At 53.6% G+C, this 14,277-nt stretch overlaps 1 protein-coding gene across 2 annotated transcripts in view; it reads right to left on the bottom strand.

Moving 5' to 3' along the window:
• Nucleotides 1-14,277, bottom strand: part of ASIC2 (acid sensing ion channel subunit 2) — a gene marked incomplete at its 5' end in the record, with an annotated part of 830,294 nt that overhangs the window by 198,305 nt on the left and 617,712 nt on the right. Inside the window, one exon of one of the 2 annotated variants that reach the window (XM_081162531.1) lies at nucleotides 8,902-9,615. The exons of the other annotated variant lie outside the window; for it this stretch is intronic. Coding sequence (XP_081018657.1) covers nucleotides 8,902-9,615 — 714 coding nt within the window. Of the gene's footprint in view, nucleotides 1-8,901; nucleotides 9,616-14,277 lie in introns of those variants that run through there. 2 annotated transcript variants of the gene reach the window in all.

The raw sequence follows: 14,277 nt of genomic DNA, 5'->3' as shown, positions 1-14,277 counted from the left end.
AGAGAAACATCAGTTTGTTGTTCCATTTAGTTATGTATTCACTGGTTGCTTCTTATAGGTGCCCTGATCGGGGATGGAACCCACGACCTTGGCGTATCGGGATGATGCTCTAACCAGCTGAGCTACCCAGGCAGGGCCCCCCAAAATAAGTTTTTAATGGATTAACACATTATCTTTGAGTTTCACAACAACCTGTAAGAAAGGTATAATCTCTGTTTTACAAATTAGGAAACAGTCTCACTGAAGCTAAGCAACTCCCCAGCAGCCACCCAGGTGATACCTGGCAGACCTGGGATCTGAACCTGAGTCTGTCTGAAGGACCTTCTTCCTATTCCTTCAAACCAGCTCCTTTTTACGTTACTGGGGCCCAAATTCTCCATCTTGCATGAATGTAAGCATGGATAGGACATTCTCATGTTGATTATTTTGTAACCTAACCCAAGCAGGTTTGTTATGAATTATTTTCTCTTCTTGGTTTTGGGATAGACACTGATTGAAACCTACCCAGCCTGGCTCACTCTGTAGAATCAGGTGTGTAGTTAAGAGAGCTCTGTATGTCAGATGAGGCTTGTATTAGTTTTCTGTTGCTGCTATAACAAATTACCACAAACTCAGTAGCTTCAAACAACATAAGTGTATTAGCTTATAGTTCTGGAGGTCTGAAGGCTAAAATCAAGGGGTCGGCAAGGCCGTGTTCCTTCCGGAGGCTCTGGGAGAGAATGTTTCCTTTCTTTTTCCAGCTCTTAGAAGCTGCCTGCTTTCCTTGACTTATGGCCCCGTCCTCTCTCTTCACAGCCATTAACATAGTGTCTTCAAATCTCTCTGCTTCTCTGACCTCTGTTTCTACAGTTACACCTCTTTCTCTGACTGATCCTCCTGCCTCCCTCTTCTAAGGACCTCTGTGACAACATAGGGCCTGCTGGATGACCCAGGAGAATCTCCCCATCTCAAACCCTTAACTTAGTCACATCTGCAAAGTCCCTTTTGCTACGTAAGGTAATGTAGTCACAGGTTCTGGGAATGAGGACATGGCTACCTCTGAGGGGCCATTATTCAGTTTACCAGGTGGCCTGAGCATTTTGGTTTGATTGACACTCTGGCTAGGCCCACGGCCCCTGCTTTGGTGTGACATGAAGGCTGCCCCCAAAACAGTGCCACTTTGTTAAGCTCGCTCTCCTGGGTTCACTGGGGAGCCCAGCACTCCTCCCCCAGGCCTCATTCCTTGCTTTACTCTAGGATGCTCATTCCACATGCACTTCTACAGACCCAGTGAATGGGACATGACTGAAAGGGACTGATTCCTTTTCAGCATCCATGGAACTTCAAGGAGCCCATAGCCTTGCCCTGCCAGTGTGGCCCATGGACCAGCCACACAACTGCATCACCTGGGAGCTGTTAGAAATGCAGGTCTCAGGCCAGGGTCCAGATCCACTGAATCAGGAACTCCCCAGTGGGCGCAGGAAACTAGGGATGCTAATGTCTGAGAATCATAGGCCTCAAGGGTTCCCCATTCTTCCACGGCCAGTGGAGTGTGCCTGAACAGACCTGCTTAGGAAGGAGGGCACGTCTCTGGGCAAATACAAAGAAGAAACTCAACATCTGCCTCAATGCCTCTTCTCAGCAATCAGTTTTAGCACAGGTTCTTCTCTGCATGGGACTCAGAAGCCTGGTGCTTTTTCCTGGAGAAAATCTCCCAGGGCAGGAAAATCCCTCCAGCCCCTAATGACCAGGAAAGAGGAACTGTGGGGGAAGAAAAGGCATATGGGAGCCTTAAGAGGTCCGAGTCCAAATTCTGGCTGTTTTCTGTTCCCATGCCATGTGACCCATTGGTCCTGCCCTTTCTGAAGTTAGGCAGACAACGGAGTGCAATAAACAGCCTCCACTGCTGCAGAGATAAAATGAGATGGTGATGCGCACTGTGATAACAAGGACTCCACTGCACTGGGGTTTCTCTATGGAACAACTGTGATGCAATGCAAAGAGCACTGGAACCCTAAGATCAGGGTTTCTGTCTATGACCTTGGGCAAGTTACTGAACCACTCTGCGCCTCAGTTTCCTTATGAGTACCAGGGACAAAAGAATATTGTCCTCTTGTTGTCAGGCTGAGATAAATTAATGACTGTGAAGTGCCTGGCAGAGAGTAGGAGCTCAATAAATGTGTGTGGAATCAGAGAAAACAATTTACTAAACCATTTAATAGCATAAACAGCGGTGTCAGGGGAGATATTTGACATGCTCAGGAGAACAAACCTGCCCAGTATGTTCGCTGCCTCTATTTGTTTTACCAACAATTCATGTTCCAATTACGAGTGAGTCATCTATTTGTTAGCACAGGTCTGAGCTGGATCTCAATTTGGCAATGGTTCCTTAGCCAGGACTTCAGTTACCAATGTCCTTGAAAGGATGGAAATGGTAATTTAGCTCAGATTATGGCTGAATTAGAACTTTCCCACAGCTCGAGTAGATCCCCGTTCGTAGATCTACTTCCACCCAGCTGTTTGGCTGATGGAGCAGCAGGGTACAAGTCCATCATCGATCCTGTACTTTTAGGGACGGTCATTTGTATCTTCACTCTGCTGTCCCCAAGCTGCAACTTTGTACCTTCCTGGGCCTTGCTCTCCTCATCTGTAAAATGGGTTCCATAAGGCCCATTTGATTCTGGTGGAAGTGATGTGACCATTTACTTAACGGGTATCTCATACATACCCTAGGCTGTCACATGCCTGGTCCCACTCCCTGTATGATGGGCAGCTCCTAATAGATCTGGTCACCTGATGACGCACACTGACCTTTACCAGCCTGTTTACCAGAAACAGAGAGAATTTATGGTAGTCTCTGTGGCCCGGGGCCGGGCACATAATAGATGCTCAATGAGCACTGGTTGGTTGAATCTCCGAGTAGCCGATCCAAGCAAATCACTCAAGAGGATCAAAGCAACTGAAGCATGAAGCAAAACAGCCTAGTTACTCTTCCAGCCCTTCTCAGCTGGGCAGACATCTGATGGATGTTTTCCTGGCCAGCCACAGTGGCCCCCAAATAGCCACTATTAGCATCAGCCTGCCGCTGGTCAATTTGGATATCTGCAGACCCTAGCAGAGTTTACATCTGATTCCCTTAAACTAATTTCCCCGAAGTCAAATAACTGGGGCAGGTCTTTTCACGTTCCTTGTATAAATGTCTATTTAATCACCATCCTGTCTCTAGCACTTCAATAACTTGTCTGTTTCCCCCTTGGTCACTGTTTCGGCTCTGCACAGAAAAGAAATGGATGGCCGAAGAGTTCGGGCCATCTGTAGCAGTTAAGCCCTATTTTTCCCTGACTGCTCGCTTGGATGGAGAACTTTGTAGCCGAGTCCCACTGATCATTTAGCTCATGTCCTCATTTCACAGAGGAAGATCCTGAGGCCAAAGTCACATAGCTGATCAGGGCAGAACTGAGGCTGGGCCGGTGCTCCCAGGACTCCCCGCCTCCCACCCATGCTGTCCCTTCCTGGGGCTGCACATACCTTTCCCATCATGAGGACCTGGGTTCAAACCCCAGTTCCGACGCCTGTTGGCTCTGTGACTTTGGGACGACCACAGACCCTCCCTGACCCACGTTCCCCCATCTGTAAAAGGTGGATAATCCCCAACCTTTTAAGGCTATTTCAAGAATTGACGTGGCACGAAACATGCCCAGCCCAGGTCTGTCGTGACAGCCGTCCAGTGCTATTTGCTCTCATTCTTCAGTCGAAAAGCTCACTGCAAGTAATGATAACCGAAATACCTCACATTTATTGAGCCTTAACTTGTTGCCAGAAACTGTTGTAAGCATTTTACATGTACTAGCTTATTTATTCCTTTCTCTAAAGGCAAAAGTATCTTTCTTGCCTCCTAAAGACATCCATCCTCACAACTACTGGACTTCTCAGGCTAGCATCGTTTCAACAGAATTTGCTGATTTGAAACAATGTGCTGCTGAAACAATGTCTTGTTTTCTGTCACTGGCTCGGACTAGCCGGCCTGCTTGCCTTGACAAAGGGTGATGGAACCTAGTGCTGCTCCCTTGTCTTTAAAGGATGACTAGTCCAAAATTTGGACCGGAGGTTGACCCCTGCAAATGGGGCTAGAACATGGGAGAAGGGTAGAGGGAGGAGTGGCCTCTGATGGAGTGAGGAATGGGGGTGGCAGTTGGGGAGCTGGGGCATAGAGGAGGTCTCCTTCCACAGTGTAATAGCCAGTAGGAAAAAAGTCAGAGCTTTTGCTACAAAGTTTAAAAACTCAGTTGGGCTTCAGGTGTCCATTGTACCTTTGCATTACCATCGCTGAACTCCACCCCCCTCAGCACCCCAGCCCTCCCTCCAGCGATCCTGAACTATTCTCGGGCCTAGAAAGCTTGTGCTCAGTCTCCTTGTTTCATGCCCCTGTACGTATTTGCACATGCTGTGCCCTCTCCCTGAAGTCTTCTTCCCCACCTTTTCTACCTTGCAACTACTGTTGATCCTTCAAGACTCAGGTCAGGTGTCACCTCCTCCAAGAAGCCATCAGAAGCCCCCAGTCTGATCTGGGGCCCCCTTTGAGCCCACAGAGCACCTCTGCACTCCTGGCAGACTGTTCACACATCTCTTCCCTCAACAATACTGCAACACATCAGGCCTTATTTAATTTTACATCCCCAAGGGCTAGTAGAGAGTTTAACATATAGTTGGCACTCAATAGATGCTGATTGGTTGTATATATGAACCAGGAAATGAACATATCCTCTCTCAGGTAAGTGGATATGACAAGATACAATAATTATACTGATAATAATTAATAACTGCTACCACCAGACACAAGGACTCTTTCGATGTCAATCCCTTTCTCCAAATTATAACCGTAGTTCTTGAATATCAGCACCTACTGCAGCCCAGGCCCGGCCCGGTCACTGCATACATGCTCTCTTCATCCCAGCTCTCCAAGGCTTTGAGAGTTAAGTGTCTGCCCAGGGTTAGTACGGGGCAGAGACGGAGCCCTGAGCCAGGTCTGCCCGACACTTTCCCCTGAACCGTGCCTCCATCCAGAGAGGGGCACTGCTCCTTGTTCTCACAGTGGAACTTGTCCCCCCTCAGTTCCTCTTCCAAGCCCCCGGTGCCCAGATAGATTGGCCTCACAGTCTGCATCTTGCCCAATTATTAGGAAGACTGCTCTCCTCTGCCCCCTGGGAAGTGTGGAAGGGCCAGAGTGTGCAGAGCCCAAGGTCCAGGGCTGATGCCAGGGAGACAGCACAGGCATTCAGAAGCGGAGCTGCTTTGTCCGAGTGCTCGGTGATTAACCCCTGCACAGCTGCAACACACAAACCAAGGAGCTGCAAGGAAACCCATCCTGAGCTGGCCAGGTCAATAAAACTCAGCAGAGGCCTCTCCACAATCTTCTCTCCCTACTGAGTTTATTTCCAGACCATGAATCTAACTGAATGGAGTGAGACCTTGGGGACAGCTGGCACATTCCCCTAAAGGTGTCCCCTGAGAGCCCATTCCTCACCTGCTGCACTAGTCTTCTTAGGGCTTGGGAAGCACAGGTGTCTGGGGGAGTGCCTGGCATCCTGCTCCCCCTCTGTCCCCAAAAGGAATAAATGTCCCAAACTTGTTTGGGCATTTACTCATTAGAAATGCCCTCCACTGGTATTTCCTGGAGAAATTAAGCCAAGAGCCTTGGAGCAGATGACCCAGGACAACAGGAAGTCCCAGAGGTACCTGGTGAAGGCATTCCTTCCCTAGTTCTTTCCTGAGCACTTAGAATCAGACTCCATGCTGGCTGGACAAGGCATTAGGGAAACTGGACATGATTCCTGCCTGGGTCTGGAGTGTGAGACAGACGGACCAATAGGTGTGATGACAAACACATGTGAGGACTGACACCTAAACAGGGTGGTGGTAGAGGGTAAAAGGGAGGAAGACATCCATTGTTGAGGGGAGGAGAGTGGGGTGATCAGGAAACATCCACAGGGCTGGGTGTTGAAGGAAGAGTAGATGTCCCCAGGTTGACAAAGCAGCAGGGGTGGGGGGCAGAGTAAAGTGACAGTCTTGAGGAGCGGAGTCTAGCTGTCGTAAGTTTGCAGAGCTTGAGTATGTGATATGAGTGAGGGCACAGCAAGAGAGGAGGCACAGCCTAGGTGCAAGGCTTGAGGAACTGGACCTCGTCCTGAGGACAGGTGAGCCACTGAAGGGTTTACAAAACAGGATTGCATGCTCAGAATAGAGTTTTAGAAAGTCAGCTCTGGCTGTAGTGCAGAGGATGGATGCAGAGTGGAGAGAGTACAGAGCTGGAGGCCAAAGGCCATGATAGGAAGCCAGGAGGGGTCACTTGAGTCCCTAAGTATACACCCCCCCTCCCCCAATATGATGTATCTGCTATTGTTACCTCCACTAGATGGAGCAGGAAACAAAGGAACAGAGAGATCAAGTCACTTGTCCAAGGGCACACAGTAAGTGGCAGCCTCAGCATCTAAACCATCAGTGCAGCTTGAGCATTCACGCTCCTAACCACTATGCGACAGCCACTCCATCAAAGATGACAAAGGCTTGAGACAGGGTGGCATGGTTAGACAAAAGGATTCCTGAAGGGTCCACTCTGTATTGGGGATTCCCTGAAATAGCTCCTGGCTTCTGTGGATAGAGGGGCACAGCCTTTAATTCTGAGGCCCTTGGAAAAGAACTACCGCGTGAAATGTTAAGGGGCAGGAAACTCCCAGGACAAGGCCATGATAGGAAGCCAGTAGGGGGTCACTTGAGTTCCTAGGAACACACACCTTTGGGAAATGGAGGTAATACTTTTGCTTGGTTGGGTGTGTGCCTACAAACTCTTCAAATGCAGGAAAGCCGGGTATGGGGCAGGAAGAAAAGGGTCTGCCCAGTAGGAAGGACCCTGCTTTCTTCAACTCATGGCCATGCCGGCACTTGCTGGGGCGGCTGAGGTCAGGCAGCTCCTGGAGGTGCTATGTGCTTGTAGGCAGGGCTGAGTTAGGCTTGGGTAACATGTGGCCAAAGACATGACCACCTGGATCCCTGGAGCAGTTCCAGTTTCAACTCTCCCAGCCATGCTCCTAGGAGGGACAGGATTTAGTCTGGGCGGGGGAGGGCCAGAGTCCTGCCTAGGGGATCCTCCAATAGAAGAGAAGCCCAGGGTCAGAAAGGAAGGTTACATGTGGCTTCCATATAATGGATTTGATAGTATGCAAAGTCAGACTTTGAACTTGCTGGCTCTGAGCTTTGGACAGTGTTTAAGGGCCTCATCTTTAAAATGGGAATGAAACTCATTGCTAACGCAGGGTTGTGGAGAATGTCAGAGGTGGACACTGGCTGTTAACATGTGATTCTGCATGCTTTGTAAAGCTGTCAGATGTGCAGAATTGTATTTGGTGGGCCACGTTGTATAACTTGGAGCTGCTGATACTTGAATGTGACATTTAACTTCAATATAACTCTAGGGGCTGCTAGTTAGTGGCCAGACAAAAAAACAATAAACAGAAAGGGATCACTGCCCTCATTCCTTCATCTTTGTGGAACTCAGAACTGTATTCCCAGTTTAGAAGAAGTCACTTAGAAGTAAATGTCCACAGCATCTCCTGCTTCCTGAAGTAGGTTAGTCACCAGGTGGGTATTTTTTAAAGACAAACTGAATAAGTCCAGAAAACAATAATTCAGGCTTGCGTGACAAACAGGCTGAAAGAAAGCAAGGAAGGCAAGACTGAAGCCAGGGTCACCATTCTAGACAAGGAACTAGCCCCACCAGCCAATCAGAGGCCTGGCTGATGTGCCAACACCTGTTGGAATGGTGGCATCTCTTTACCATCCCAGAACAAGCTTTGTCAGAAACAGTCAGGAGTGATGCGTTAGGGCTGGCAAAATCACCATCGCAGCACTGCCAATAAATACACACAGCAACATTCCCTGCATTAGTGGAGAAGCAGGAACCCACCTAAGAGGCATTTACACATAAATGGCTGGACAGGCTCGCTCCATGCTGGGGCTTGGCGCCCCAACTCCTCCTCTGCAAGCAGCGCAAAGCAGATAGATGCCTTCTGTCCAAGAGCTGCGTTATCCAGACCCACAGCGTGGGGGAACCAGCACAGCAAATGGCTTACAAACCCTGAGCACAGCTTCTCCTGGCCCCAGCTGTTCCATCACTACCTCGGCCCTGCTGCTTTCTCCACTCCAGGGCTTTGGTTCCTCTAGGCCGGAAGACCCATACTCACACCTGGTGGGGGCAAGAGCCCCGCCAGTGCCCACCCCTGCTCAATTCCTTTGGATGCTTAAGACACAATTTTTAAAAGTAGCAGAAGGGACGGCTACCTTCCCCATCAAACCAGCTACAGCTTCAGTGTTAATATTCTGGCAGTTCTCCTCCACAGTCCTCCTAGATGGGAAGGGTCTTGGAACTCTAAAGCCACAGCTCTTAGATTGGTAAGCTTGCTTTAGGGGCCTCTGTGTGCCTCTCCCCATGGCCCATTTTTGAAGAGCTTCCTATTGGTTTTCCCAAAGACAACAAATGCACACTTAAGACACGCTTCCTCTCTCCTCCCATCCCTTCAACGCAGATACAGGGCAGTTGCCTGGAGTCCTGTGGATCCAGGGGGCGAGGCCCTGCAGAAGGAGGCCTAGTGTTCCCAGAAGGGGCCGCAAGGAGCGGAGTTGAGGGCTTGGGGGTTGACAGTGGAAGGAGAGAGGCAGGGGTGGAAGCGCCGGAGACTCCTCCTACAGTTGCGTTCAACTTCCCACCGCCTGGAGGGGAAGACGCAGGGGACCCAAGCGCGGGTCATGGAATGGTGTCAAAGCAAGGGGCCTGGTGCCCAGCCCCCCACCGCACCCCAGGGGCGGGGACCCACTGCCGCTAGAGAGTGGGGCAGCAGGGGGGGCGCGCTGGCGCGGAGGGCAACTCACGGAAGAGAAGTTGTGCGGGCCGCAGAGCTCGCCGCGGTACTTGCAGGAGAGCAGCATGTCCTCCAGCTGGTGGCCCAGGCGGTCCATGAAGGCGGCGCTGATGCCCTCGAAGTGGCGCGGCGGCAGGAAGAGACGGAAGTCGGCCAGCTTGCGGAACCACTGGCGGCGCGGCTCGTCGCCCCGCAGCAGCTCGCTGACCAGCGGGCGCGCCGTGCGGTTGGGCAGCAGCAGCCCGAGCCAGTGGCCGGCGTAGTAGAGGTCCCCCTTGGAGAGGCGCGGGAAGCGCAGCGGGTTGTTGTTGCACACGGTGACGGCGGGGAAGGGCAGCTGGCGGCTCCACTCGCGGTGCACCCGCGTGTGCGACGGGAAGCTGAGCCAGTAGAGCAGGCGGTTGGAGGACCAGGACAGCAGCAAGCCGAGGGACGTGCAGAAGGCCAGCACCCACAGCGCCCGCCGCCGGAAGGAGCCCCCGGCCGCCGCGCGCCCGGCGCACATGTGCCGCAGCCCGTGCAGCTTAGCGCGGCTCAGCGACGGCCGCCCCCTGCGGGCGCCCCCCGGCCCCTGCAGCGCCCGCTCGCGCGCGCCGCGCCGGCCCCCCCCGGGCTGCCCGGCCGCCGCCACCGCCGCGGGCGCCGGCTCCTCGCGGGCCATGCGGAAGCGTCCCGGGCCGGCGAGCGCGGCCGGGGGCAGCCCGGCTCCGCCGCTCCGGCTCATTCATTCAGCCCGCGGCTGGCGGCAGCGGCGGCGGCCCCGGCCGGGCGGAGCCGCCATGGGAGCCCGCGGCAGCAGCGGCAGTGGAAGCAGCAGCAGCAGCAGCAGCAGCAGCCGCGCGCAGCCCGCGCGAGGGAAGCGTGCGCCCGACAGGAGCTCCGGTGGCGCGGCATGCCCGCCCGGGGCTGAGCACCGCCTCGGCCCGCCGCCCCCGGCGCTGGCCGCTCCCGAGCGCCTCCCTAGACTTCCTGACGGATGCCCGACGCCGGCCGCTACCTCTGCGCGGGCCCCCACCGGGCGCCGCCTCTCCAGTCCCTGGGTGCTGCGCCCGCCTCGCTGCGTCCTGGACCTCGGGGGACCCTGGACTGAGTGCCCCCACCCGCGCCGCCTAACCCCAGCTTCTACGCTGGTCCCGGGAGAGCAGCCACTCCGCCACCATGCCCGGCTCGGACATTTCCGAGGACCCCGCCAGCCCGGCCCGAAGCCCGGCGGTGCTGGGACGCGGGAGAGAAGTCGCCAGGGAATGAGCGCCCCCAGAGGCTCACCGCGGCCCCTGGCTCGGCGGGCAGGGTGGGTGTGTACTGGGGCGAGCGGTCGCTCTTTTGGATGCTGCCTTCTTTCGTTTTCCCCCAGGACCTTTCTCACTGCTCCTCGGGCTGCGCTGCGCCCAGGCTGGCTAAGGCTCCCCCCAGTCCCGCGCCCGCGCCCTGCGCGCCCAGGTGCCCGCTGTCGCCTGGGGCCGGGGGGCTCTCGAGGCGTCGGGCCAGAGGCTGCTGACTGCTGGGCCCCGTCGAGGAGGCTGGCCGGAGGGAAGTGTCGTTTCTTCACCAGGGTCTCCTGGGTGCCTCGAGTCTCCAGAAATGCCCGGCCTCGCTGTCAGCGGCCGCTGCTTCTCCCTGCCCCGGCGGCGCCAGGAGCTGAGGACTGCGGAGACCCGGCGTAATCACACCTCCCGGGGTGATCCGAACTCGCCGCTCCTCGTGCCCTTCTCCTCTCGAGACTGCGAGCCCGCGGCGGCAGCGGCGCCGGCTGCGCTCCTCCCCCGGCTGCCCGGCCGCCTCCGGGCCTCGGGCGAACTTGGGCAGCGGCCGCGCGGCGACGGCGCGGCTGGGCTTCGGCACCTGCTCCTCAGCTCGCTGGCCCCGCGGCTCTGCGCGGGCGGGGCGGCGGCGGGCGCTGTGCGCTCCTGGAGACGCGCTGCTGACGCGCCCGGCTCCTCCTCGCTGCATTTTAATTCCCGGCCACTGTGGCCGCTGCACACCGAGCGGGAAGCCTCTCGGCGGAGCGCGCCGGGCAGGGACGCGCGGCCAGATGTGCCGGGGTGTGCGCGCCGGTGGGAGAGGGGCGGCGTGGAAACACGGTGTTTCCTTGGGGCGCTGTGCAGATAAGTGTGAGAGCCCTCTGCCTGCGTGAGGCGGGCCGGGGAGACGGTGAACCCCTGGGTAGCGTGGGCATTTGAACAAGTGCGTGAGTGGGGTGTCCTGTTCTGGGAGCGGATGGGATGTGCGCGTGTGTGTGAGAACAGGCTTTTCCGTGTACCTCAGGAATGTGAGCTTGTGTGCGCTTGCTGTGTGTAGGAGAGAGTGTCTGATGGTGTGTGTGTTCTATGTGTGTGCGTATGTGTGCACTTAGTGGGTGGTAGGTACCAATGGATGTGTGAGGTGCACAGTAGGTCTCTACCCCTACTTCCCAAACACTTGACTCACTGAGGCCTCATGGGGACAGGTAACACTTCCTGCCCCTTTATTTCATGGGATAAAGGACATTTTCCAGACATTTTTCAGGGGAGTAGATTTTGATTGGGGGGCAGGTGGGAGTAGAGACAGTAGGAAGGGGTCCTTAGGGCGGGAGGGCACCCTGGGCAGACCTGTTAACTGAGCAGCAGGTGTGGGAGAGGTGCTGGGTGGGCCTTCCCTCCCCACAGACCTGGAGGGCATCCTGTCAGCATGGCGACTCCCTGCATCTGGTCTCTGGAGAAGATCCACCCGAGCCCTACACATCCCCACTCACCCCCATACATATATATATATACACAGAGAACCACACATAAGCACGACACACATGTATATGACACACACCCGGAGGCCCTTCTCATTCACCTGGGGCACAAGCTATTGAAGTTGGGCTTCGCTGAAATTCTGCTTTGGATTCCATTCCTTGAACATGTCCGTTGCTGGCTTTAGGGGGCAGGTGGTTCTGAGTCTGCCAGTTTTATGGGACCTCTAACAACAGCTCATACACCAGTGCTCCCAGCCTGGTTCCAGCCGTCCTGGGGGCTGCCAGAGCGACAGGTATCCCAGCCAAGGTGGGGCCACCTTGTGAGCTCAGTGCAGTTACTGAAGAACAGCCAGGGCAGCATGGGATGTGTTCCCGCATCATAGCTCCAGGTGGCACTAAGTTCTGTCTTCCAGAAACCTTCAGGACGTTGCATGTTTCAGATTTGTTCAGCTATCATAGGCCTTTTCTTTCTTGGAAATTTCCCCCTTGATATGTACACACACTGCTTTTGGTTGCCCAGGCGTCTTCTCTGCCATGGGTTTTCCTGTTAATTCTCAGGTGGTTGCTTCTCCAGAGGGAGAAGGGGGGGTACCCTGCATGGCCTCCAGGGGTCTTGACACAGGAATGTGGAGGTGGACTCAGAGGTGGATAGTGACCCCAAGCATGACCAATGGCTGTCTTTATGTCACATGTATGCAGTGTGTTCCCTACACAGCCTGAAATATCCCCACCTCCTCCCTGACCAATACTTTGACCAGCTCGGTGAAGCTCAACTCTTTCTTCAAATCCCAGCTCAAGCACTGCCTGCTAGGTAGTTAGACTGACATCCCTATCATAGCCCTTGTTGCCCTTCATCATTGCTTGTGTCCAGGCCTTTCTTCTGGATGTGAGCCCTTTGAGGACAGGGAATACCTCTCATTCATATTTATGCCCCCACCTCTTAGCACAGTGCCCTGGCACAGTGATGAAGGAAGAAGGTGAAGGAGCTAAGATTGCTTGAATATTTCTATATGCCAGGCACTGAACCAAGACAGAAATATATTTTATTTTATTTCTCACTCCAACTCTGCAGGGGAGGGTTCCCCCACCCCCCTTTTTACAGTTGTTGAACCAAGGGCTTGGAAAACAGGAATTGAGCTCAGCTCTAACTCTTCCAAAGTCCAAGATTTTCCCTCTTCATCATGCTTCTTTCTAAAGCATTATGATAGTCCTGGCCGGGTGGCTCAGTTGGTTGGAATGTAGTCCCATGCACCAAAAGGTTGTGGGTCCGATTCCCGGTCAGGGCACATACCTAGGTTTCGGGTTTGATCCCTGGTTGGGGCACGGAGGGGAGGCAATCTATCAGTGTTTCTCTCTCACATCAATGTTTCTCTCTCCCCCCCTTCCTCTCTCTCTAAAATCAATAAAAAACATACCCTCAGGTGAGGATTAAAAAAAAAAGATAACAATAGTAACAATAATAATATAATAAGAAATGTAGTACTTCCTAAGCACTAGGTCCTGTTCTAAGTGACTTACACTACAAATAAGTGTCATGAGTGTTGTAAATGTTTAATCCTCAAAATAATCCTTTGGGTAGATCATTGTTTTCTCTACTTCAAAGAGGAGGAATCCACACCAGAGAGAGGTTGAGCTACTCTCCCTAAGCCACACAGCTCCTAAGCAGGAGAGTAGTCTTTGAACCCAGGCGGTCTGGCTCCATCCCCTGCGCCCTCGAACCCTACCCCATCCCATCTCTGCTCTCGAGCTACATGGACATACAGCTCCTGTGAATGAGCTTTCCCAGCCTGGCAGACTCTCTTGGCCAGAAAAACAAATTCACAGGGAGGGCAGTGCGCGAGCTGACCCACATAACCTGTCCACCAAGAAATTAGACTTGAGCGTCGTGATTTCCCAACAATAAGCTTTTAAGGACATTTCCCTTTTGGTGTTTATTTCTGAAACATCTGTCGCTCCACACCTGGCATCCTGGCATTCTGTGTGGTGTTTGTGTGCAGCGGCAGAAGGGCCTGTGGCCAGCCAGTCCCCAGTCTGCCGTGTGACCACCACCATTAATAATAAGCTCTTTCTCCCATGAAATGAGTTTGTTGAGAGAAAGAGGTCCATTTAAGTCAATGCAATTTTCTGTCTTTATAGTCTAATTTTAGGAGCTGACACTTTTGTTGGCTTGATCAGGCTTCAGTGGAGCCCCTGATGCTCCTTTTTACCCCAAGGGCTACTACTCAGGGGTCTGGCATTGGAAAGTATCTGAGGTAGCACCTCACCCTGTGGGGAAACCCCTCCCCACCCCCACTCAGTGACCGCCCAGCACCGTTTCTGGGAACACCTGGCGGTGTTTAAAGCTTCTTCCTTTCACCAAATTGGAGTCTGTCTCCTTGTGACTTTCTGTAATTTCTCCTAATGTATCCATCGGGAGCCACACAAAATGAGGCTGATCTTTCTCTCACATGAGAACCCTTCAGAATACTTTATGGAATCAGACTCCTTCAAGGCTGAAAGGGGCTCTTGTGGTCTATCTAATACGGCAGTCTTTTAAAATCCGGGCTAAATGTCACCAGTCCCTTCAACTGTTTCTCCTGTATGTTCTGCTCTTGGGGTGGGATCTGAGATGTCAACGTCCTTAAAAAGTGACCGTCCAGCCCTGGGCAGGATAAGCCCTCCAAGCCT

The sequence above is a fragment of the Miniopterus schreibersii genome (assembly GCF_964146895.1).
Source record: "Miniopterus schreibersii genome assembly, chromosome: 16".
NCBI lineage: Eukaryota > Metazoa > Chordata > Mammalia > Chiroptera > Miniopteridae > Miniopterus > Miniopterus schreibersii.
The sequence above is the reverse complement of the archived record's forward strand: the minus strand, read 5'-3'. Positions and strand labels throughout refer to the sequence as shown.